Here is a 26,256-nt window from a genome sequence, read left to right as displayed (position 1 = left end):
ACCCGATAGGCACCAGAAACGGTGTTGGTGGGCACCGCAGTCGAGGCTCCCAGCCACAGTGGGTTGCCCTTCAAGCATCAAACTTCATTTTGATGAGTTACTTCTTCCCCCTGATGCCGGAAGCGTTTGAGCGCATACCTGGCAGACGTCGTAGTGCTCAAAGAGGGACAGCAAGCCGAGGTCACTCCGTCCGGAGATGCCTTTTAAAGCCGTGGTGTGGCCGTTCCCGGAGTCCAGCTCGACGAGATCGTTGAAAACGTTGGACACGGCTTTGCCCGTCAGCAGTAGGTTCACCAGCTCCTGGATTCAATGAAAGGAAAGGCTTTCTAGCAATGGACTTTGGCCCAGTGAGAATGGGCTGGCCCTAGGGTTGCCAGGTCCCTCTTCGCCACTGGTGAAAGGTTTTTAGGGCAGAGCCTGAGGAGGGCAGGGTTTGGGGAGGGACTTCAATGCCATAGAGTCCAATGGCCAAAGCGGCCGTTTTCTCCAGGTGAACTGATCTCTATTGGCTGGAGATTGGTTGTAATAGCAGAAGATCTCCAGCTAGTACCTGGAGGTTGGCAACCCTAGCTGGCCCTCATATTGCCTTTTAAAAACTTGGGTGCCAGTCCAGCACCTAGGGCTGCCAGCTCCGGGTTGGGAATTACCTGGAGATGTTGGAGGTGGAGCCTGAGGAGGGCGGGGTTTGGGGAAGGGAAGGACTTCAATGCCATAGAGTCCACTTGCCAAAGCTGCCATTTTCTCCAGGGGAAGTGATCTCTATCGGCTGGAGATCGGTTGTACTAGCGGGAGATCTCCAGCGACTACCTGGAGGTTGGCAACCCTACCAGTACTATGTCTGGAAATGAAGGGAACCTATGGACTCTTAGGCCTGGTTGTGTACACAGGCAGAGAGGGACGAGAGGGTGGAGCCATAAACTGCGCTGTACCACAGCCGACAACAGAGGGAAGAGTCACATTGTTTAGTGCTTCTCCATGTAAAAAGCTTCTTGCATGTAAAAAGCTATCCCTTGAACCATTGCTGCCTTTTCTCATCACTTTTAGATAAATAACTTCACTGGATGGTGCATGTACATCATTAGGGCTGCCAACGTCCAGGTGGTACAGGTAAAAGGTACACAAATGCACAGAGCCAAGTTATAGCATACAAGTATATAATACGTGATAAAGCCAAAGGACAAACAATGTGTGACAATTAAACCTAACAGTGTGTGACTAATATATACATTAAAGCACAAGAATCACAGTGTAATTTCACAGGGAAAAATGTCCTCTTCTTAATGTTTCAAAGATTATCAGTTCCATAGGATATCCCTTAGGTATAAATCCAAAAGATGGGGGACGGCCGTTTCACCTTGGTTTCTTCAGCCCCATATATATCATCTATTCCATAGTATTCCAAAATATTACAAAGTCCACTAAGGTTCAATATTAAGCCACAGCAATGTCAACAGGTTCCCTTGGGATACTAGATTGGGATACTAGATTCCCTAGTATCCCAAGGGAACCTGTTGACATTGCTGTGGCTTAATATTGAACCTTAGTGGACTTTGTAATATTTTGGAATACTATGGAATAGATGATATATATGGGGCTGAAGAAACCAAGGTGAAACGGCCGTCCCCCATCTTTTGGATTTATACCTAAGGGATATCCTATGGAACTGATCATCTTTGAAACATTAAGAAGAGGACATTTTCCCCTGTGAAATTACACTGTGATTCTTGTGCTTTAATGTATATATTAGTCACACCCTGTTAGGTTTAATTGTCACACATTGTTTGTCCTTTGGCTTTATCACGTATTATATACTTGTATGCTATAACTTGGCTCTGTGCATTTGTGTACCTTTTACCTGTGCTAATTTCCAAACCTTGAAGGTATAGGCACGGAGGTGCCCTTGTTTTTGTTTTGCTTAACGTCCAGGTGGTGGCTGGAGATCTCCCGCTATTACAACTGATCTCCAGGCGACAGAGATAATTTCAGCTGGAGAAAATGGCCACTTTGGACGGTAGACTCTGTGGCATTATACCCCGTTAACGTCCCTCCCTTCCCCAAACCCTCGGGCTCCACCCCCAAAATCTCCAGGTATTTCCCAACCCAGAGGTGGTGGCAACCCTATACATCGGGATCCCCACCATGGTGCCCATGAGCTCCATGGGGCCCATCAACACCTTTCCTGGCACTAGGGTTGCCAGCTCCAGGCTGGGAAATACCTGGAGATTTTGGGGGTGGAGCCTGAGGAGGGCAGGGTTTGGGGAGGGACTTCAGTGCCATAGAGTCCAATGACCAAAGCGGCCATTTTCTCCAGGGCTGGAGATCAGTTGTAATAGCAGGAGATCTCCAGCCACCACCTGGAGGTTGGCAACCCTACCTGGCACCCACCAAGTGTTTTTAGAAAGTGGGTGGGGGCTGATGGGGCTTATGCCCAGCAAGGCTTCTGTTTGGCTTTTGGAGATTCGATTGGCCCTGCAGATTTTTTTAAAAGCTTGCTTTGATAGCATCTGCCACCACAGAGCAAGGATCTTCACTTTGTGACCGAAGATAAGCTGTGGCCGCCATTCTATGGTTGGCTCCGCCTCTTGCGGCAGCCGTCTTGTGGTTGGACCCACAATGATCCGTCAGAATTTGAAGGGTGCCCGCAGGCTCAAAAGGTTTAGGGACCCCCGATGTACGTTTTGACAACCTTACAAACACCTCCGTTTACCTGCGTACAGTATCCGTGCGCGCCAATCAGTCGGTTCGTGATCACATCGAAATCCCCTCGAACTCTGAAAGAGAACAGGATACGGTGTAAGTGAAGTTGACTCGAAACCCATTCTTGTGAGATGTGTTGCCAGTAACGTACGGGCAAGTCTGCTTTTCACCGTGCTGGAGAAAATGCAGGCTTTGACTTATGGCAAGGCAGAGATCTTCAAATTGGTGTCTATAAAATTACGCAGAGAGAGAAAACGCCGAGCACGACAGGAACACAAGGTCCCAGCAACATCTGGAGATTGGCTCCAGCCAAAGGGGTCTTCTTCCAACTTCATGGAAATATTGTCGAAGGCTTTCACGGTCAGAGTTCATTGGTTCTTGTAGGTTATCTGGGCTGTGTGACCGTGGTCTTGGTATTTTCTTTCCTAGCCAGGACAATGATTCAGCTCAAACCCAACCCCTTTCTGACTATATATTACTCTTCCTACACACTTGACACTGAGAGACACTGTCCTTCAGTGTTACTCCTCTGAAGATGCCTGCCACAGCTGCTGGCGAAACGTCAGGAAAGAAAATACCAAGACCACGGTCATTCATGGAAATAGTTTCCGAAGGCAGCCATGACGGCCTGCAGTAGAAGAGCTAGATTCGAGTCCAGTAGCACCTTAGAGACCAATGAAATTTTGGAGGAATAAGCTTTCTAGCTCTGACCGATGTCATCAGATCTTGGAAGCTAACCAAGGTCAGCCCTGTAAATACTTGGACGGGACATCACCGAGGAAGTCCAGGGATGCAACGCAAAGGCAGGCAATGGCAAAACCACCTTTGTAAGACTCTTGCCTTGAAAACCCTACAGGGTCGCCATCAGTCAGCTGTAACTCCCTCTCTCATAATACCAGAACGCGGGGTCATCTGCTGAAGCTGGAGGGTGAGCAATTCAAAACTGACAAAATGAAATATTTCTTTACACAACGCATAGTTACATGGTGGAACTCCCTGCCCCAGGATGTGGTGATGGCTGCCAACTTGGAAGTCTTTAAGAGAGGAGTGGAAATGTTCATGGGAGATAGGGCTATCCATGGCTACTAGTCAAAATGAATACTAGCCATGGTGCACACCTGTTCTCTCCAGGATCAGAGGAGCACACCTATTATATGAGGTGCTGTGGAACACAGGCAGGACAATGCTGCTGCAGTTGTCTTGTTTGTGGGCTTCCTGGAGGCACCTGGTTGGCCACTGTGTGAACAGACTGCTGGACTTGATGGGCCTTGGTCTGATCCAGCAGGGCCTTTCTTATGTTCTTATGACTTGATGGCACTTTACTTTACTCTCTCTCTCTCTCTCTCTCTCTCTCTCTCTCTCTCTCTCTCTCTCTCTCTCACACACACACACACACACACACACACACACACACACACACACACACACTTTCCAGAGTCATAGCTCCCCCACAAAACTGGACTTAAATCTATCTCTTGTTCCAACTTCCACAGCTCTTCTTCCAGCAGAAGAACCATTGAAGCTCCAAGAAAGCTTCCAGCTTTGCCAAGTGGTGTCCAAGATACAGTTCACAGGATCCTTTCTGTTGCACAAGGAGTTGTTCACTGGTAGAAAGTCTTTTCCCACTGGAGGAAGATTTACGTCAGCAAAGGACTCCTTGGAGAGCCAGTGTGGTGTAGTGGTTAAGAGCGGTGGTTTGGAGCGGTGGACTCTGATCTGAAGAACCGGGTTTGATTCCCCACTCCTCCACATGAGCAGCGGAGGCTGATCTGGTGAACTGGATTTGTTTCCCCACTCCTACACATGAAGCCAGCTGGGTGACCTTGGGCTAGTCACACTCTCTCAGCCCTACCTACCCCACAGGGTGTCTGTTGTGGGGAGGGGAAGGGAAGGTGATTGTAAGCCAGTTTGATTCCTTAAGTGGTAGAGAAAGCCAGCATATAAAAACCAACTCTTCTTCTTGTGGCAGTGGAAGGCTCCAGGGGAGCGGCTGTGGCTCAGTGATAGAGCATCTGCTTGGCATGCAGAAGGCCCCAGGTTCAATCCCCGGCATCTCCAGTTAAATGGTCTAGGCAAGTAGGTGATGTGAAAGACCCCTGCCTGAGACCCTGAAGAGCTGCTGCCAGTCTGAGTAGACAATACTGACTGTGATGGACCAAGGGTGGAAGAAAGCCACATGATTTTTATATATTTCCAATGATTGAGTCAAAAGGGGGGATTCGAGTGGTTTAAGTCGGATTTGAATAGAATACCGTCTCTAGAAAGTCGAATATTAGAATCCACATTAAAAAAAAAAAAAAAAACTCTGTAAGAAGACAACCAAAGAATCATGTTGGTTGTTTTTTTGTTTAACCAAAACGAAAAATATGTGGACAGCATCTAGGCAGCTGGGAGGACCAAACACTTTCTTAGCACCTAATTTTTTAAAAAAGTCCACCCCTCTCAATATCTTAATAATTACGTTTGTGTTTCATTAGTTATTTTAAAGTGCAAAGATGCTTTCCTGAAAAGCTGGAGCACATACCCATTTTATGGGCCACTGGTCGCTTTTGTGAGGGTCTCTGTCTTTGTGTCTCTGCTTTCCATCACCTGCGGTGTTATCAGTGAACTCGTAAAAGCAGTTCACACCTTCTGGTCTCAGGCGCCAGGCCTGATGGCCCATGTATCTTCCCCCCCCGCTGTTCTTCCTGCCAGTACTCCCTCAGGCCGGTGCGGCCTTGGAAGTGTGATAGCCGCACCAGACTTCCTGGGATCCGTCTGATGTTTTGTATTATGCCAAGCTTGTAACTTCCCATAACAATAAGTGTGAACCCCAGTGCCCCAGTGCCCTGGAGTCAATATATTCTGTAAACCCGTATAGCCCCTCACTTGCAACTTTCTACCTGTGCCTGTCTCATCTCCTGAAGGCTTCAATAAATCTATTGTTTCTGTATCAACGTCTGAGCAACTGATTTGGAGAAGCAAACTCAGAGAGGGGGATCTCTCACATTAAGTTGCAAGTCATTGCCTCTCGGACTGCAGCTGTACCGCTTTGGACAGAATGTCAGCCGACGAGGACACCATCCCTAACCCCGATGCCCCCAAGGAACCGGACGAGCCGGAGAAGCCGGACCCGAAGGAGGAGGGAGCCAAGCCAAAGAAACCGGAGGGTCGCGCACCCGACCAAGATCGGGACGGACGTCCCCGGGGGCTTACTTATTGGCTGGACTCTCCCAAGGGCTGGTCGCTCTCGCGGACTGCGGCGAAGGATCGCCGGTTGGCCTTCCCCAGCACGGGACTCGAAGGGGACCCGGCCCGCAAAGAGGCCCTCATGGAGGAAGAACGAAAGCAGTGGCAGGAAGACCGCCGGGCTATGCAGGAGCAGATGGAGATCATGCAACGCGTAATGGGTGAGATGGCCACGACCCTAGATGCGCTGAAGTTGCAACCTCCAGCCGGTGCTCCCCCAGACGGGGCGCCGGTAGTTCCGCCCGCAACCCCTGCCCCCCCGGCCCGTCGGGACCTGAAAGTCACGTATGACGGGTCGGGAGACCAGTTGACCTTTTTTATGGTCCAAGTAGACATTTTTATGCGGGAACAAGGCCGAACCTTCGTTTCTGAGGAGTCCCGGGTGCAGTACGTGGCGTCCTTACTGCAAGGGGAGGCGGCTGCCTGGATGGTGTTGCAGTATGAACTCCGCTCGCCGGTGCTGCGAACCCTGGACGAGTTCATGGTAGCACTCCGAAACCGTTTTGAGGACCCGACTCTGGGTGAGCGGGCTAAAGCCTCCCTGATGCAACTGCGCCAAGGGACTAAGTCGGTGGCGCAGTATGCAAGTGAGTTCCAGTCACTGGCTAGCCGAATTCTGGACTGGAGTGAAGCTACCTTGGTACAATGTTTCAGGGAGGGTCTCAACCCAGACCTCCAACATTGGGCCTTCATGCAAGGGAACCCCCCGGATGTGGAAGGTTGGGTTCGCCATGCTGCTGACATCGAGAATCGCAAACAACTCCTGAACTTGTCCAAGCAACGGCTTGGGCGAGACCCCAGGCCCCGAGGTGACCGTGGCCGGGAACTCCGGCAAGGGGGTGGCGGGGGTCTCTCGGCCGCGGAACGCCGCAAGCGGTTCGAGGCCGGCGTCTGCCTGATCTGCGGGGGAAAGGGTCACTTTGCATCGCAATGCCCCTCTCGCTCAGGCCGTCCGACCCCCCCCCGCCAAACCCAGGCCGAGCCGACGAAACCGGCCGCCGACAGCCAGCCTCGCCGCAGAAGTGGACCACTGAGCCGGCGCTCCGGCGCACCCTCCGCTCTCCACGCGCGCCCCCAGGATGGGGCATCCGACTCTACGATCCCATCGGGGTCCCGGATTACAAATACCGTCTTTGATTCGGACGGCTCCCCGGAAGCCACCACCCCGTCCCCCTCTTCCAGCGAGGAGGAAGAGTGGGAACAGCCGGCAAAAAACGCCGTCGGTCTGCTGTAGAGGGGGCTCCGCAGCAGACCGTCCCTATCGTTGTGCAAGGAGCTCCACCGATGGTAAGCGCCCAAGAGGACAATGTATTTGTGCGTGTTCATCTGTCCCTACCCAAAGGGGGTCCCCCGTTAGAGGTCCCCGCGTTGGTCGACTCGGGGTGTGCCCGCACCATGATAAATGAGGAAACTGCCAAGAAGTTGGGTGTCCGGCGCAAGCGGCTTCCGGGACCCCTCCGTTTTTCCCAAATGGACGGGAGTGACTTTAAACGGGGCCCTGTGACCCACAGAACTGCAGCCGTGATTATGTCCGTGGGGGAACATTGGGAACGGTTGTATTTCACCATCGCCCCTATTGTAACCCCTGTGGTGTTAGGGATGAACTGGTTAAGGGGACACAATCCCTCCATTGATTGGGTTAAACGAGTGCTTTCCTTCCCCGAAAACCCCTGTGGGTTGCATGACAAGGAACGGGTACTCAGAACTCCAGCCGCCGCACTGGTAGGGTCCCCCGCCCCAGTCTCTCCTCAATTACCCTCTGAGTACTCGCAGTTTACTGATGTTTTCGATGTTAGAGAGTGCGACGAACTGCCTCCCCACAGAGAAACGGACTGTGCCATCGAGATTGTTGGGGAAGGCAAACTGTCTAAGGGAAAGGTTTACCCCATGAGCCCTAGTGAAAAGACTGTATTGCGAGACTATCTGGATGTCAATCTGGCGAGGGGTTTCATACGCCCCTCCAAGGCTCCTTATTCAGCCCCAGCTTTCTTTGTAAAGAAAAAGACGGGAGATTTAAGACTGTGTATTGACTTTCGCAGACTGAACGCAGTCACCCAGTCTAATGCTTACCCCCTCCCTCTTATTCCTGACCTTCTAGCACAATTAAAGGAGGGCCGAATCTTCACCAAACTGGACTTGGTAGAAGCCTACCACCGCATTCGCATCAAAGAAGGAGACGAACCCAAAACGGCCTTTTCCAGTTGTTTTGGGATGTTTGAGTACCTGGTCATGCCGTTCGGACTTTCGGGGGCTCCGAGTGTCTTTATGCAATTAATTAATGAAGTTTTGCATGATTTACTGTTTCGGGGGGTGGTGGTATTTCTCGATGACATTCTTATTTACTCTGAGACCATGGAAGAACATGTGCGCCTAGTGCGAGAAGTGCTCCAGCGGCTGCGGGAGCACAAACTGTATGCTAAGGTGTCCAAGTGTGAATTCCACCAACCTTCTATTACATTTCTGGGGTATGTGATTTCCCACCAAGGGTTGGAAATGGACCCCGCCAAGGTCCAGGCGGTGCGGGACTGGGAAACCCCCACTACCCGCCGCCAACTTCAACAGTTTTTGGGGTTTGCCAACTTTTACCGGAATTTCATTCCCAACTTTGCCCAAGTTGCGCTTCCCCTCACTGCCCTGTTGCGTACTAAGGACAGGGGGGCTAGCGCCGCACTCCCCTCAGCCCGTCTGCAATGGTCTCCCCAGTGCCAGCAAGCTTTTGAACGTTTAAAGCTACTTTTTTCATCCGAACCCGTTTTGGCTCACCCGGATTGCACCAAGCCCTTCGTGGTGCAGGTGGATGCCTCGGATGTAGCCATGGGCGGGGCCCTATTGCAGAGGGATGAGGGGGGACGGTTGAGGCCGTGCGCCTACTTCTCCAAGAAGTTTTCCCAGTCCGAAATCAACTGGGCCATTTGGGAGAAGGAGGCAGCAGCGGTCAAACATGCCCTTACCATATGGAGACACTTCTTGGAGGGGGCCGAGCTGCCGTTCGAAGTGTGCACAGATCACAAGAATCTTGAGGCTCTCAAGGGAGCTAGAAAACTCAATGCCAAACAAATTCGGTGGGCCCAATTTTTTGCAAAATTCCGGTTCACCCTCAAACATGTCCCTGGCAAAGAGAATGCCCTAGCTGATGCTTTGTCACGACTTCCCCAGTATCGCAACGATTTCGATCGCCCCGTCGACTCCCTGTTCACTCCCGAACAGCGAGGGGAAGTCCCTGGCTTGGCCGTCACCACCCGATCCCAAGCCCGCCAACCGGAGACCCCCCCTACGCTCAAAGGTATCCCGGAAGCATTCCAACAGCGACTCCGGGACGCCTCCTTACAGGAGGAGGAGCACCATCTCCTCCCCACTGGCTTGGAACGTACCAACACTTGGTGGGTGCAAGGGGGGAAACTATATGTCCCATCTTCCCTTCGCAAAGAAGTATTGGGACTTGTACATGGGGCCAGGCTAGCGGGTCATTTTGGTTTCATAAAAACGCTTCACCTGGTTCGAAGGCAATTCTGGTGGCCCGGTATGAGATCTGATGTAGAGTTGTATGTGCGCAGCTGCCCCACCTGCGCCACAGCCAAGAAACGGATGGGAAAACCCCCGGGGCTTCTCAAACCGCTTGAGAACCCCTCCCGTCCCTGGGAAATCATCGCCATGGATTTTATCACCGACCTACCTCCAAGTCGGGGGAAAACGGTTCTCTGGGTTATCACAGACCTCTTTTCCAAACAGGTTCATTTCGTTCCATGTGCAGGTCTTCCTTCAGCCCAGGGCTTAGCTAAACTGTTCATCACGCACGTCCTCAGGCTACACTCGATCCCGAGGAAGGTCCTCTCCGACCGGGGGGTCCAGTTTGTTGCCAAATTCTGGCGGGCTTTCCTAAAGTTAATGGGAGTGGAGGAACAGGGCCTTTCTTCCGCCTATCACCCCCAAACGGATGGTCAAACGGAACGAGTAAATGCGGTAGTAGAATGTTATTTGCGTTGCTATGTAAATTTCCACCAGGACGACTGGGTCGACCTGCTGCCATTTGCCGAATATGCGTACAACAATGCGCCTCATTCCTCTACCGGCTTTAGTCCCTTCCAAGTTATATACGGGACGGATTTTGGCCCTTTCGGTTCTGCCCCCGTCTCGCCAGAGCTCCAGTCTACCCCTGATCTTCAGGAGTGGATTCAGGTGGTTAAATCCACCTGGCCATGGTTGCTCAAAAATCTGGAAAGGGCAAAAAGCAAGTACAAGGAACAAGCAGACAAACACCGGTCTCCGGGATGGGAACTCAAGGTGGGGGAGCAAGTCTATCTGTCCACCAAAAACCTCCGCTCTCTTCGCCCCTGCAAAAAACTGAGCGACCGTTATGTAGGACCTTTCCCCATTACCAGAGTAATCAACGAGGTTACCGTGGAACTGAGTCTCCCTAAGACTCTCAAGGGAGTTCATCCAGTCTTCCATATAAGCCTCCTCAAACCTTATGTAGCAGCTCCCCAGTTCCACCCCCCTCCCGCTCATGAGATTCCTACCGTAGTAGGAGGGGATACCCATTTGGAAATATCCAAGGTTTTAGATTCCAAATGGAAGAAAGGGAAACTGTTTTACTTTGTTCGCTGGAAAAACCTTGGCTCCGCTCATGACGAATGGGTGGCCGCACCCCACATGGCAGCTCCTCGCTTGGTCCGAGAATTCCACCTCGCTTATCCCGATAAGCCTCGTCCTCTCGGAGGGGGGCCTTAAGGGGGGCAGAATGTGAGGGTCTCTGTCTTTGTGTCTCTGCTTTCCATCACCTGCGGTGTTATCAGTGAACTCGTAAAAGCAGTTCACACCTTCTGGTCTCAGGCGCCAGGCCTGATGGCCCATGTATCTTCCCCCCCCGCTGTTCTTCCTGCCAGTACTCCCTCAGGCCGGTGCGGCCTTGGAAGTGTGATAGCCGCACCAGACTTCCTGGGATCCGTCTGATGTTTTGTATTATGCCAAGCTTGTAACTTCCCATAACAATAAGTGTGAACCCCAGTGCCCCAGTGCCCTGGAGTCAATATATTCTGTAAACCCGTATAGCCCCTCACTTGCAACTTTCTACCTGTGCCTGTCTCATCTCCTGAAGGCTTCAATAAATCTATTGTTTCTGTATCAACGTCTGAGCAACTGATTTGGAGAAGCAAACTCAGAGAGGGGGATCTCTCACAGCTTTTCAGCTGTAGGAACAATCGGACACCTTGGAAATCTTGCTCGAAACCAGTGATATGCGTCAGTTCGGGGCTTTGGGACACACAGTCGGGACAATAGCAGGAAGTTCTAATTCCATCCCCGGGTGCAAACGGTGTGGGAATCTGGAGCTGCACCGAAGGACGTTATAGGAGGCCCGACAGCTGCCTTTCACATCATTTCTGCTAGCAAGGAAGTAACCATCAAGGACGCAGCTCTGAGATTTACAGCTCACTTGGGGAGCCCCTTAGGGGAGGGGCTGTGGCTCAGTGGTAGAGCATCTGCTTGGCATGCAGAAGGTCCCAGGTTCAATCCCCCAGCATCTCCAGTTAAAGGGACTAGGCAAGGAGGTGATGTGAAAGACCTCAGCCTGAGACCCCGGAGAGCCTCTGCTAGCCTGAGTAGACAATACTGACTTTGATGGGCCAAGGGTCTGATTCAGTATAAGGCAACTTCATGTGTTCATGAATCAGGACTGCTTGCGACCAGAAGTGGTCCGTATTTCAGAGTTTTCCATATTTTGGAATATTTGCATATACGTAGAATCACAGAATTACAGAGTTGGAAGGGACCACCTAGTCCAACCCCCCTGCACAATGCAGGAAATGCACAACTACCTCACTCCCCCACACCCCCAGTGACCCCCTACTCCATGCCCAGATGGCCAAGATGCCCTTCCTCTCATGATCTGCCTGAGGTCATAGAATCAGCATTGCTGGCAGATGGCCATCTAGCTTCTGCTTAAAAACCTCCAGGGAAGGTTTTTAATATTTTTTAAATTTAACATCATGAGATATCTTGGAGGTGGGACCCAAGTCCAAACACAATGTTCATTTATTTTTTCGTATATGTTTTATATACACTTTATACACATAGCCTGAATGTAATTTTAAACAATATTTTTAGTCATCTTTGTGTACACTGAACCATCAGAAAGCAAACTGGCGTGCTGCAGAGGGCCTGTGAATAATACCTGCATGCCGGCTCAAAAAGTCTGGTTTTCAGGTCAATCCAGATATCGGATGTCTGGATAAGGGACACTCAAAAATGCACAAGCCTGTTTGGAGAATGAATTGTGAACATGCAGAGTCTGTTTCACACGGGGTCAGACCATGGGTCCAACTGGGCCAGAACTGCCTACTCCAACTAGCAGTGATAGATTTCTCCCACTCCAACTGCCTGAGATCCCATAACCAGAGATGCTGATTGAAGGGAGGGGCCAGTGGCTCAGTGGTCGAGCATTTGCTTGGCGGGCAGGTCCTCAGTTTGATCCCTGGTACCTCCTGTTAAGAGGACCAGGAAAGTAGGTGATGTGAAAGACCTCTGTCTGAGACCCTGGAGAGCTGCTGGTAGTCTGAGTAGACAATACTGACCCTGATGGACGAGTGGTCTGATTCAATACAAGGCAGCTTCATGTGAGGGGCTGTGGCTCAGTGGTACAGCCTCTGCTTGGCATGCAGAAGGTCCCAGGTTCAATCCCCAGCATTTCCAGTTAAAAGGACAAGGCAGTAGGTGGCGTGGAAGACCTCTGCCTGAGACCCTGCAGAGCGGCTGGCAGTCTGCATAGGCAATACTGACTTCAATGGACCTTGATGGTCAGATTCAGTGTAAGGCCATTTCACATGGCCTTTGGCATGCAAAACATATGCTCTTCCACTGGTGTGGGGGTTAAGAGCGGTGGACTCTAATCTAGAGAACCGGGGTTGATTCTCCACTCTTCCACATGGGGGCAGACGCTAATCTGGTGACCAGGGTTTGTTTCCCCACTCCTACAGATGAAGGCAGCTTGGGTGACCTTGGCCAGTCACATTTCTCTCCAAACTCTCTCAGCCCCACCTACCTCACAAGGTGTCTGTTGTGGGGAGAGGAAGGGAAGGCGATTGTAAGCTGGTTTGATTCTCCTTAAAAAGGTAGAGAAATCTGTGGTATAAAAACCAACTCTTTTTCTTCTGCTTATACTATGCTTCAGTTCTTTCTGGAGGTTCCAGACTTCTAAAATCCTAATGCATTGGTTACTGAAAGTCTTATTTTGTTGATTGTACTGACTCACGATGTGTAATCTGCCTTGATTCCCTTGTGAGAAAGGCGGACTATCAATTATGTTAATGCATTTTTTTTAGAAGTAGAGTTGGTTTGTATATGCCAACTTTCTCCACCACTTAAGGGAGAATCAAACCGGCTTACAATCACCTTCCTCTCCCCACAACAGACACCCTGTGAGGTAGGTGGGGATGAGAGAGCTGTGACTAGCCAAGGTCACCCAGCTGGCTTCATGTGGAGGAGTGGGGAAACAAATCCAGTGCACCAGATTAGTGTCCGCCGCTCATGTGGAGCAGTGGGGGAATCAAGCCCGGTTCTCCAGATCAGAGTCCACTGCTCCAAACCATAGCTCTTAACCACTACACCAAGCTATGTAGTAATGAGCAACCTCTACTAGAGCCCCCTGAGAGCTGCTACCTGCCAGAGGAGGCAATACTGACCTTGACAGACCAATTCTCTGACTCAGTATAATGCAGGTTCCTCTATTCTGCTTAATGAACATTTTGGAGGAAGAACTGGGGGGGGGGGAATGAACCTCCTCAGCCCAAAGTCAAACCCTTTCTGGGAAATCCACTACTTCACTGCCGTTCTATGCTTACAGAACACATGAACACATGAAGCTGCCTTATACTGAACCAGACCTTTGGTCCATCAAAGTCAGTATTGTCTACTCTGACCTGCAGTGGCTCTCCAGGGTCTCAGGCAAGGGTCTTTCACATCATCTACTTGCCTAGTCCCTTTAACAGGAGATGCTGGTGGGACTAAACCTGGGACCTTCTGCATGCCAAGCAGATGCTCTACCACTGAGCCATAGCCCCTCCCCAACCTTTGGCAAATGCTTTTCAAGGCAGGAGTTTCCATGGCATCCTTTTGAGGCCCACTGAAAGATCAGAGTCAAGCGAGACGCTCCCTCCCACCGCGTGCCATTGACAGAAAGTAAAAGGCCAGTGGTTGACTGCTGGGGGAAATGCCAACATACCCAAGCAAAATAAACCATTTCTCCCCCCACCCATCTTTCTAATTGCAGGCCCTTCCTGCCGCTCGCTGCAAATTTGGAAAACGAAATAGTGCACGCGTGCGTGCCGAAGTGCGGTCTGGCTCTCTCACGGCTCATATCCATGTGGCCAAGCGGTAATGCTCCAGGGGTGACCTCACACCCCTTCTTCATGGCAACAGAGTGTTTGACATGAACAAAACACACAATTACGAGTCGATGACAGAAATAGAAGACAGGTTGGAAAGGAAGGGGGGAAACGGCTCAAATTACACCAATTGAAGCATTTAGGAAAAGGCGGTCCATTCACAACGGATGGCCAAAGGAACACATGTCCCACTGTTAGCAGATGAACACATGAATCGGACTCTTGGTCCACCAAGGTCAGAACTGTCTACTCAGACCGGCAGCGGCTCTCCAGGGTCTCAGTCAGAGGAGGTCTTTCACATCACCTCCTGCCTGGTCCTTTTAACAGGAGATGCTGGGGATTTAACCTGGGGCCTTCTGCACTTCAAGCAGATGCTTTACCATTGAATCATGGCCCTTCATAGGAAGCTGCCTTATACTGAATCAGACCCTTGGTCCACCAAAGGTCAGTATCGTCAACTCAGACTAGCAGCGGCTCTCCAGGGTCTCAGGACTTTCACATCACCCCGATGGTCCTTTTAACTGGCAATGCTGGAGACTGAACCTGGCACCTGCTGCATGCCAAGCAGAGGCTCTTTTGACTTTCAGTGCATGGTGTAGTGGTTAAGAGCAGTGGACTCTTAATCTGGAGAACTGGGGTTGGTTCCCCACTCCTCCACATGAGCGGTGGACTCTTAATCTGGTGATCTGGGTGGGTTTCCCCACTCCTACTCACGAAGCCAGCTGGGTGGCCTTGGACTAGTCACAGGGTTCTCTCAGAACTCTCTTAGTCCCACCTACCTCACAAGGTGCCTGTGGGAGGGGGGAGGAAGGGAAGGCAATTGTACACCACTTTGAGACTCCTTAAAGGTAGAGAAAAGCAGGATATAAAAACCAACTTTTCTTCTTCTTCTTCCACTGAGGCATAGCCTCTCCCCAGCCCCTCAGGTTCACCAGCATGAAAACCCAGAGACCCACAAGTAGCATACAACAGAGGAGGAGGAGGAGGAGGAGGAGGAGGAGGAGGAGGAGGAGGAGGAGGAGGAGAAGAAGAAGGAGAAGAAGAAGAAGAAGAAGAAGAAGAAGAAGAAGAAGAAGAAGAAGAAGAAGAAAGAGTTGGCTTTTATATGTCGACTTTCTCTACCACTTAAGGAAGAATCAAACCGGCTTACAATCACCTTCCCTTCCCCTCCCCACAACTGACACCCTATGAGGTAGGTGGGGCTGAGAGAGTTCGGAGAGAACTGTGACTGGCCAAGATCACCCAGCTGGCTTCATGTGGAGGAGTGGGTCCTCCAGGTCAGAGTCCCCCGCTCCAAACCACTGCTCTTAACCACTACACCACGCCACTACACTAGGCCACTCAGCATGAAGGACCGATCACGAGACACCTGGAACGCGAAAGTTGTCAACCAGGGCGCACAGGACAATTAGCAATTTGATGGAGTACAGTACGTTCGTTTGTAGACGCCGGGATGGAGAAGGGATTTGAATATAAATGACCCCAAGAGCACTCTAAATGAACATACATTAGACTACAGGGCAAACCACACAAAAACAATGTCACAGAAATATGGCTCAGATCAGGAGGGATCCTGGAACGATGCTCAGGAAGGATGGAGAAGCGGCAGAGGCCGGGCTCTTTGAGGTTTGAGATGGCGGCAAATGCGGCCCATGAGGCCAGGTCACATTTTCCGTGGATTAGAACAGACCGGGTTTTAATGGATCGAGCAGCCCCCTCCTGACCTCCCATGTTCCTAAGATGCCGGGCTGTTCCCTCAATGCCATTGTTTCCTTTCCGTGTGGTTTTTAAATTTTATTTTAATCTTGATGCTCTGGGTTTTATGAAACACAAAAACACTCCCCATTGTTCTTGCCATCCTCCCAGAAGCGCCGTGGAGGGGGGAAAGTTTGAAAAAGTTTCAGGAGCCGGCCCCATGGGGGGCTCCGGAGCGGAAGCGGGCATCTTCATTCAAAGCGTGCTTCTAATACGCAGGGGAGAGAGACCAAAGGCCAGACGGGAGGTCAGAAGGAGGTGGAACTTTTTCCCAGTCTCTTGTGCGGCATTCAAATATCTTCCCTGGGGAAAAGAAAATCTGGAACAAGGCCTAAGCCTAGATCTAGACTGAGAAATGTAGAACAAGCCAGGTGATACAGACTACATGGCATGATGTTCCTGAGCAAGAGAACATGATGTGCCCAATCTTAACTATCATAGAATAGTAGAGTTGGAAGGGACCACCAGGTTCATCTAGTCCAACCCCCTGCATACTGCAGGAAATTCACAACTACTTCCCCACACACACCCCAGTGACTAGGGTTGCCAACTGCCAGGTAGTAGCAGGAGATCTCCTGCTAATTCAACTGATCTCCAGCTGATAGAGATCAGATCAGCTGGAGAAAAATGGCGGCTTTGGCAATTGAACTCTATGGCATTGAAGTCCCTCCCCAAACCCGCCCTCCTCAGGCTCTGCCCCAAAAATCTCCCGCCGGTGGCGAAGAGGGACCTGGCAACCCTACCAGTGACCCCTGCTTTATGCCCAGAAGTTGGCAACAAAAGCCCTCCAGGATCCCTGGCCTATCTGGCCTCAAGGGAAATCGCTTCCTGATCCCAAAGTGGCGATCAGCATTACCATGGGCATGTAAGAAAGGGCCACGAGAGCCAAGCACTGACTCATCCCTTCCCTCCATCTCAGGATCTGCCTAACTTCACAGAATCTGCCTAACTTCACAGAGGAACTGGCTGGCCGCTGTGTGAGACAGGATGCTGGACTAGATGGACCACTGGTCTGATCCCTCAGGGCTCCTCTGATGTTCTTGTCATGGGAAGGCCTCGGCCTCTATCGGTCCTCCAGAGGAACTGGTTGGCCACTGTTTGAAACAGAATGCTGGACTAGATGGACCCTCACTGCTCTGATCCAGCAGGGCTCTTCTTGTGGTCTTATCAGGGGAAGCCCTCGGCCTCTGTGCCCTGTTCTTGGCTGTCCAGAGGAACTAATTGGCAGCTGTGTGAGAGAGGATGCTGGACTAGATGGACCACTGGTCTGATCCACCAGGGCTCCTCTGATGTTCTTGTCAGGGAAAGGCCTTGGCCTCTATCGGTCCTCCAGAGGAACTGGTTGGCCACTGTTTGAAACAGAATGCTGGACTAGATGGACCCTCACTGCTCTGATCCAGCAGGGCTCTTCTTGTGGTCTTATCAGGGGAAGCCCTCGGCCTCTGTGCCCTGTTCTTGGCTGTCCAGAGGAACTAATTGGCTACTGTGTGAGAGAGGATGCTGGACTAGATGGACTGCTGGTCTGACCCAGCAGGGCTCTTCTTAAGTTCTAGTGAAGGCCTTGGGACCTAAGCCCTGTTGTTGGCCCTCCAGAGAAACTGGTTGGCCACTGTGTGAGCCAGGATGTTGGACTAGATGGACCCTCACTGCTCTGATCCAGCAGGGCTCTTCTTACATTGTTATCAGGGGAAGGCCTCGGCCTCTGTGCTCTGTTCTTGGCTGTCCAGAGGAACTAATTGGCTATTGTATGAGACAGGATGCTGGACTAGATGGACTGCTGGTCTGATCCAGCAGGGCTCTTCTTGTGGTCTTATCAGGGGAAGGCCTCGGCTTCTATGCTCTTTTGTTGGCCCTCCAGAGGAACTGGCTGGCTACTGGACTAGGGGGACCACTGGTCTGATCCAGCAGGGCTCTTCTTGTGGTCTTATCAAGGGAAGCCCTCGGCCTCTGTGCCCTGTTCTTGGCTGTCCAGAGGAACTAATTGGCTACTGTGTGAGAGAGGATGCTGGACTAGATGGACTGCTGGTCTGATCCAGCAGGGCTCTTCTTAAGTTCTAATGAAGGCCTTGGGCCCTACGCCCTGTTGTTGGCCCTCCAGAGGTACTGGTTGGCCACAGCAGGGCTCTTCTTACATTGTTATCAGGGGAAGGCCTCTGCCTCTGTGCCCAGTTTGTTGTTGGACCTCCAGAGGAACTGGTTGGCCACAGTGTGAAACAGGATGCTGGACTAGATGGACCACTGGTCTGATCCAGCAGGGCTCTTCTGATGTTTTTATGACATCAGATCACCTAGGGAGCTGCGCAGCTGAGCAGAACTCCGTCTGACATTACTCAGGGGCTCGCCTGGGAAACGTTCGGTCTCAAAGACATCCATCCCTGGCCCTTTTCGACACCCGTTCCAAAATATGCCAGCTATGCTTCACTGCTGCCCTTCGCCAAGCCTGTACCAGAAACTTCTTGGCACGTATGTCCTCCTCGCCCCAGGAGAAGGCAAGGGAATCTGTCCTCTGCTGTTTCTCCAAGCCGAGAAGGGGGAAATGTTCTGACAGCGCCAATTAAAATACACTTAAGAAAGAACAGCCTGCTCTGTCGAAGGCTGCCCAGCGCAGCCTAAAAGCCCACAGTTTGTTCTCTTGAGTGATAAGGGATAAACTCATTAAGTTTGCTCAATGTAAACAAGTGATAAGGGCAGAGCAGCTGAGTTCCTCTGTATGTACTCCCTCTGTCTCTCTCCTCATCTCGCCTGACTAATGCGCTTTGAATCTGCTGTGCTCTTAAAGCAATGGACTAAGAGTGTGCAGCAAGTCAGATAGCATCTGCTAGATTCGAGTCCAGTAGAATCATAGAATCATAGAGTTGGAAGGGACCACCAGGGTCATCTAGTCCAACCCCGTGCATAATGCAGGAAATTCACAACTACCTCCCCCAACACCCCCAGCGACCCCTACTCCATGCCCAGAAGATGGCCAAGATGCCCTCCCTCTCATGATCTGCCTAAGGTCATAGAATCAGCATTGCTGACAGATGGCCATATAGCCTCTGCTTAAAAACCTCCAGGGAAGGAGTGCTTACCACCTCCCGAAGAAGCCTGTTCTACTGAGGAACCGCTCTTTTACAAAGTCAGTATTGTCTACTCAGACAGGCAGCGGCTCTCCAGGGTTTCAGGCTGAGGTCTTTCACATCACCTATTTGCCTAGTCCCTTTAACTGGAGATGCTGGGGATTGAACCTAGGACCTTCTGCATGCCAAGCAGATGCTCTACCACTGAGCTACGGCCCTTCACGTACTGAAGCCCACTACCCAACAAGAACATGGGGGGTCACATACTTTGCATGAGCAAATCAGGTACCGCAAACACAGATGTGGACGTGCTCATTTGGGATTACAGGTGTGGCCGATTCCCCAGAAATCCAAATCTAAGGAATTTCATCTATGGGAAGCTGACACCTACTTCAGAACATTGACATGTGCCATTCATTTTTCGAAATCTATCCCAGAGCTTAGGAACCAACGGCATTTGGGAGAAAGAAATGCAAATATACTCACTGATTGATGGATCTTGATAATATTGCAGACAGAGTCAGAAGAATGCACCCGTGTGGGCCGGATTCAAACTGGGAGGCAGGGAGCAGAGAGGAAAGAAAGTCAAAACATTGAGTTTGAAGCATCCCTTTCAAACTGGCCATTCATGGAGGAACTACACATGTATTTTCCTATATTTAAAATACAGACTTTTCAAAAATGCAAGACTCAAGCTGGGAAAGACACGTGACCATTTTCAATTGGGAATGATTTCATCATTTCATCAACCCTGAGTGTTGTGTTGGAGGGTTTACAGGGACGCCAAACTACAGCTGACTACAGATGTAGGCTTTGCAAAGAAGCGTTTCCTACTCTAGCTGGCAGCTGCTCTCTAGAGTTTTTCTACAGTCTGCTATTGAAATTCCTGGAATTGAACCGAGGCATTATCGAAGGAAGAGTGGAAACAGTGGGGGAGGGGGTGTGGCTCAGGGGTAGAGCATCTGCTTGGCCTGCAGAAGGTCCCAGGTTCAATCACCGGCATCTCCAGTTAAAGGGACTAGGCAAGTAGGTAATGTGAAAGACCTCTGCCTGAGACCCTGGAGAGCCGCTGCTGGTCTGAGTAGGCAATACTGACTTGGATGGACCAAGGGTCTGATTCAGTAGAAGGCAGCTTCGTATTTATTCAGTAGTATGTGACTATCATTTGTGTGCAGAGCGCACATCGCTGCAGAACACTCCTGCATTTTCCTTTTTGTTTGTAGACATGTTCAGTTGCTTAGAAACACATGCCAGGATATTTACGGCACCATCCTCAGTGAAGTTTCATCCTTCTCGGTCCACTGAAGACAGTGGGCTTAGAATGGTGTAACTCTGCTTAGGATGGCACCATCAAAAACGTAAGTAGGTTAGGAGAAAATCTGCAGAACTGGGAATGTGACAGTGGGAAGAAGAAGAGCTGTTTTTTATACCCTGATTATCTCCATCTTGAAGATGATGAAGAAGAAGAGTTGATTTTTATATGCCGACTTTCTCTACCACTTAAGGAAGACTCAGACTGGCTTACAATCACCTTCCCTTCCTCTCCCCACAACAGACACCTTGTGAGGTAGGTGAGGCTGAGAGTGTGTGACTAGCCAAGGTCACCCAGCTGGCTTCATGTGGAGGTGCGGGGAAACAAATCCAGTTCACCAGATCAGCCTTCGCTGCTCATGTGGAGGAGTCGGGAATCAAACCTGGGTCTCCAGATCAGAGTCCCCCGCTCCAAACCACCGCTCTCTTAACCACTACACCATGCTGGTCTCAAACTGGCTTACAATCACCTTCCCTTCCCCTCCCCACAACAGAGAAGCATCGGGTGGCTAGCCATGTTGGTATGTAGTAGTAGAATAAAACTCGAGTCCAGTAGCACCTTATAGACCAAAACATTTCCTAGGGTGGAAGCTTTCCTGAGTCACAGCTAACTTGGTATCTGATGAAGTGAGCTCTGACTCAAGAAACGTACACCCTGGAAAACAAATCGCTGGCCTTTAAGGTGCTACTACACTTGACTTTTGTTACACCATGGCAGAAAAGCCATGTGCAGGTTCGCATAAGTGGCATCATGCATTCCAACAAAACTTTATTAGGAGTACAGGAAACTGCCTTATACTGACTGAAAGCGTTGGTCCTTCAGAGTCAGGATTGTCTACTCAGACGGGCAGTGAAAGATATTTAAAATAAATTAAGAACAAGGGGGAGGGAAGAAGACACAAATTTTTCATGTAGTTTTGCCCCAGTAAGATCTCTGTTGCTCTGACCTGGATGGGACAGGCTAGCCTGACCTCGGCAGCCCTCGGAAGCTAAGCAGGGCCAGCCTCGTTTAGTACTTGGATGGGAGGCCACCAAGGAAGTCCAGGGTTGCTACGCAGGGACAGGTGATGGCAAACCACCTCTGCTTGTCTCTCGCCTTGAAACCCCGAGGGAATCTCCATAAGCTGGCTATGAATTGATGGCACTTCCCACCACCAAGATCTCCGTTGAGACTGCCACATCGGATATATTCTGGCATTGCTGCTGTTATCGTAACATTGGTCATTTATGTGTGGGTACTTTCACTCACGTTCACACACACACACCGGTCCGTCTCGGTTGTTCCTTGGAGTTATGCATGAGTTTTCCGTGTATTAGAGATGACCTCGCTACCAGCCCTCGCAAACTCCGGGTCTTTTCGTCCCTCTGTTAACCCAATTCTTCCCTCTCCCCTGAACTCAGTCTGGGTGAAATCCTTGTGCATAAGCCAAAGCATGAGACACACAACCTTGGTTTCTCTCACAGCCAATTACAAATCAGCATGTAAAGAGGCGGGGATTCAAATGCTTCCTGGGAGCTCTTTCTGGGCAGAAGAATGGACTTTTAAAAACCCCATTCCTTTTAAGGTGCTCCATTTTGTTTTTGTCTTTTAAAATGCATTTTGGCTGGGCACTTGGATTTCCATGGGGGGAGGGACTTCTCCCCCAAAGAAAGAACTACAACCAATCACAAAGCAGCATTTCAAGGGGCGGGCTTCTTGTTTTGAGCTTGGAGACTGCTGGTGCATCGCTTCTGAAGAAGACAGTGTGGGTCCAGCGAGCAACGAACCTCAGGTAAAACTCCCATGCATAAATGACCATTGACAATTTAACATGTCTGGGAAGCGGATCCTGTGTTTTACAACCATTTCCTTCCTCTCTGTAATACTAGGGAATACTCTGTGGAGAGCGGCACGAGTGTCAGGGCGGCTTCTGTTATATTTATGATTTCAGAAACGCTGGAGTCCCTGACAAAGGACAGGGAAAGGCTAAAAGGGTAATGCACTGTACCAGCAAATGCTTTTATACTTTGCTATCTGCAGACCATCACAGATCTGAACGAGGAAGGCCACCTCCGGGCCAGGTGCCATACCTGAAAAATGTTCTGCTGTAGAAACCTCAGCAGGTCTTCATATTTTGTGACTACGTGCAACATAAGCTGTGGAAGCAGAGGCAGAGAGGATTTAGTTCATGTCAGACTAGAAAGTGAACTTCTAATTATGCCAACAAACCCAAAAGGGACACAGAGCTGGTTGCCATTTTGTTTATTTATTTAATCCATCAAAAAAGAAGAAGAAGAAGAAGAAGAAGAAGAAGAAGAAGAAGAAGAAGAAGGAGGAGGAGGAGGAGGAGGAGGGGAGGAGGAGGAGAAGGAGGAGGAAGAAGGAGGAGGAGGAGGAGGAAAAAGGAGGCGAAGGAGAGTTGGTTTTTATATGCTGACTTTCCCTACCACTTAAGGGAGAATCAAACCGGCTTACAATCACTTTCCCTTTCCCTCCCCAGCACAGACACCCTGTGAGGTAGGTGAGGCTGAGAGAGTGTGACTAGTCCAAGGTCCCCCAGGTGGCTTCGTGTGGAGGATGGGGAAACCAACCCAGGTCACCAGATTAGCTTCCGCCGCTCATGTGGAGGAGTGGGGAATCAAACCCGGTTCTTCAGATCAGAGTCCAGTGCTCCAAACCACCGCTTGTAACCACTACACCACGCTGGCTCTCCACTGCTATCCCACTTCTAACTACACTGAATCACTGACAAAAACCGCTAAAATAAAACACACAGGAACAACAGCAGGAACAGAATAGACTCTTCACACTTCGGCCGAGGGTTGCCAGCCAATGGCTGGCACCTAGCAGGCGACTGGGGAGGCAGGGACATGGAAGGTGCCATTGTGTTGGCGGGGTGATGGCATTTCCAGGCCAAACCCGCAAGTGATGTCACACCACTCTAAGATTCGGCAGAAACTCTATGGTAAACCATAGATGGCCATCTGTCAGCAATGCTGATTCTATGACCTTAGGCAGATCAAGAGAGGGAGGGCATCTTGGCCATCTTCTGGGCGTGGAGTAGGGGTCACTGGGGATGTGGGGGTGGGGAGGTCATTGTGAATTTCCTGCACTGTGCAAGGGGTTGGACTAGATGACCCTGGTGGTCCCTTCCAACTCTATGATTCTATGGTTCTATAACTGGGTCTATATCCAGTTAGCCAGAGAGATATCTGTACGTACGTTAGTTGGTCTGTGACCATCAACAGATCAAGGCAAAGGATGGAGATTCTCACTCCCGTTCTCCTTTCGGTAGGGATGGACGCCTCTATCTGCCCTGTGCTGGTGTTCTGGGGTGGTGGTTGGAGTGCTGGACTTGGATCTGGGAGGGTCACGCTCCAATCCCCACTCTGCCTTAGAAGCTCGCTGGGTGACCTTAGGCCAGCCCCTCCCCCTCAGCCTAGCCAACGTTGGAGGATTATTGTGAGCACCAAATGGGGAACAGAGAAGCATCCAAATTCCCATGTGTTCTTTACAGGAAGGGCGGAATTAAAAACAGAATGTACTAAACACTCACTGAGAAAGATTCTCTGGGTGGAAACAGAACATTAATGTCTATTGCCCTTGAGGGGAATATTAATTGCAATGCATTTTGATTTTCATTCTGCAAGGATCATTGTTCCAGTTCGGTACTGTTCTGATATTACCTCTTTTCTTTGGTGGTTTTTTCCCCCCTTCATCAAATGGACCGCCAGTCGGGTTGGAGCGTTAACTGGGGAGCTGCTTTTCCGCCAGAAAGCAGCCCCCTCCTCTAAAGCAGACATGCAATTCTCGTAGCAGAGCCCCGACACTGGATTTGTTTTCGCAAAGAAAGCCTGGTGTTGGGTCTCTGCTACGTGCATATTTGCACGGGAAATGAAGCTAGCCCCGTGTGACAGCAGCCAGGCTAAGGGAAAGACAGAAAGAAGCAGAATCCCTCTCTTTTGGCATTTGCAACAGGGGATTATAGCACGTCCAGAACCAGCTGGCCAGAAAGGAGTCTTGAAATGTCAGAGGGGTTGAAAGTTGCTCTGGCATCCCTCCCTTTGCCAGACACCGGTCACAAATTTCCTGCTGTCTACCTCTATCATGAGGGCTAGCTGCATGTTTTTCTCCTCGGAGGGAGAGCCGAGATTCTCAGGATTCCAAATTCCGCGCCTGCGTCAGGCCGGCAGCCTCGGTCCAGGAGACTTGCAGCTGTCGGAGAATTGCGCGTGCGCGCACAGAAGTGGGAATAAAATCCTACCGTTTCCGAGATCCCGTCGGCTTTGTATTTTCCTGAGGGGGTGAACTGCTGTGTTCCTGAGCACCTGGAGAGGAGAGACAGATGAAACAGCATTTAACAGACCCTTGAAATCTGCAACTAGAGGGGCGGGCGGGTATAAAGATGAGGAAGGAGATGCATACTTATTTATTAATTTATTCTCTGCTTTACTCCCCAATGGAAACACCTAGAGGCTTCCATCGTCATTCTCCCCTCCTCCATTTCACCCCCACAACAACCCTACAGGGTACATTAGGCTGAGAGAAAGAGAGTGGCTCTAGGATCACCCAGTGAGCTTCCATGGTAGGGTGGGGAATTCAAACCCGAGTCTCCCAGATCCTTCTGCATGCCAAGCAGATGCTCTTCCCTAAATATATTCTTAATGTAAGGACACATGAAGCTGCCTTCTGCTGAATCAGACCATTGGTCCACAAAGGTCAGAACAGTTTACTCAGACTGGCAGTGGCTCTCCAGGGTACTAGGTAGTGATCTTTGACATCACCTTCCACCTGACCCTTTTAGCTGGAGATGCCAGGGATTGGACCTGGGACCTTCTGCATGCCAAGCAGATGCTCTACCACTGAGCCACGGCCCCTTTCCAAAAGCATGCACAGGAAGATGCCTTATACTGAATCAGACCCTCAGTCCATCAAAGTCAGTATTGTCTACTCAGACTGGCCAGCGGCTCTCTAGGGTCTCAGGCAGAGGTCTTCCACATCGCATATGCCACCTGATCTTTTTAACTGGAGATGCTGGGAGTTGAACCTGGGACTTTCTGCATGTCAAGCAGATGCTCTACCGCTGAGCCACAGCCCCACACAGTTTCAAGCAAAGGGGGGAGTATTAATGGGAAGCTTTCTTTGCCCAGAGACATTTTACTCGATCCTTTAATGTACGCTTTTTACTTACAAGGCCACTGTGGCTTTCTCGCTGCCACCAGCACGCCATAAAATATCGGCAAGAGCCAAAGCTAGGCATTTGGTCCTCTGAGCTTCTGAAGGCTGCAGGCTCCTACTGTTTGGGGACAAGAAATCCAAAAAGACTAGCGTTTATCTTCTCTGACGAAATGAGCCAGGCACAAAAAGTCTGACGCCTTCGACAGGGGAGGACGGGGAAAGGGGGAGAGAAGAACCTTTGGCTGAACTTTGTTTCGGACGCCTCTCTGGACCTGTCCTGTTTTCCGAGAGGTCAGGATTCTCAAAAGGTGGCGAGCTACGCACTAAAGGACAACCGAGGCAGAATGGGCTTTTCACCAGGTTTGCCAGAAAGCTGCACTGGAGCTTTATGTTCCCTGATGCAACAGGAGGGGAGGCAGATGCAACTTCTACCCTCCCTGTACCCGACAAGCAGAGCTCTGACTCCAAAACTCAGACCCTGAAAATCTTGTTGGTCTCTCAAGGTGCCACTGGACTCAAATCCAGCTCTTCTACTGCAGACCAGCACAGCTACACTCTGAAACAATCATTGCATCCTGAGTCCAGTCTTTGAAACACCCCTCCCACCCTCTGACTGGGATATAAAGACTCAGGGATCTCCATTCCTACTTGTATCTGAAAAACATGTTGG

The 26,256-nt window shown here is 50.5% G+C and overlaps 1 protein-coding gene across 1 annotated transcript in view; it reads right to left on the bottom strand.

Moving 5' to 3' along the window:
- MINDY4 (MINDY lysine 48 deubiquitinase 4) overlaps nt 1–26,256 on the bottom strand; it is a 74,188-nt gene that overhangs the window by 14,670 nt on the left and 33,262 nt on the right. Inside the window, exons 10-15 of the mRNA XM_056857137.1 lie at nt 25,600–25,704; nt 24,673–24,736; nt 22,499–22,564; nt 19,604–19,671; nt 2,708–2,771; nt 139–300 (exon numbers count right to left, since the gene is read on the bottom strand). Of these exons, the coding sequence (XP_056713115.1) occupies nt 139–300; nt 2,708–2,771; nt 19,604–19,671; nt 22,499–22,564; nt 24,673–24,736; nt 25,600–25,704 (529 nt within the window). The remainder of the gene's footprint in view (nt 1–138; nt 301–2,707; nt 2,772–19,603; nt 19,672–22,498; nt 22,565–24,672; nt 24,737–25,599; nt 25,705–26,256) is intronic.

The sequence above is a fragment of the Euleptes europaea genome, chromosome 11 (assembly GCF_029931775.1).
Source record: "Euleptes europaea isolate rEulEur1 chromosome 11, rEulEur1.hap1, whole genome shotgun sequence".
NCBI lineage: Eukaryota > Metazoa > Chordata > Lepidosauria > Squamata > Sphaerodactylidae > Euleptes > Euleptes europaea.
The sequence above is the reverse complement of the archived record's forward strand: the minus strand, read 5'-3'. Positions and strand labels throughout refer to the sequence as shown.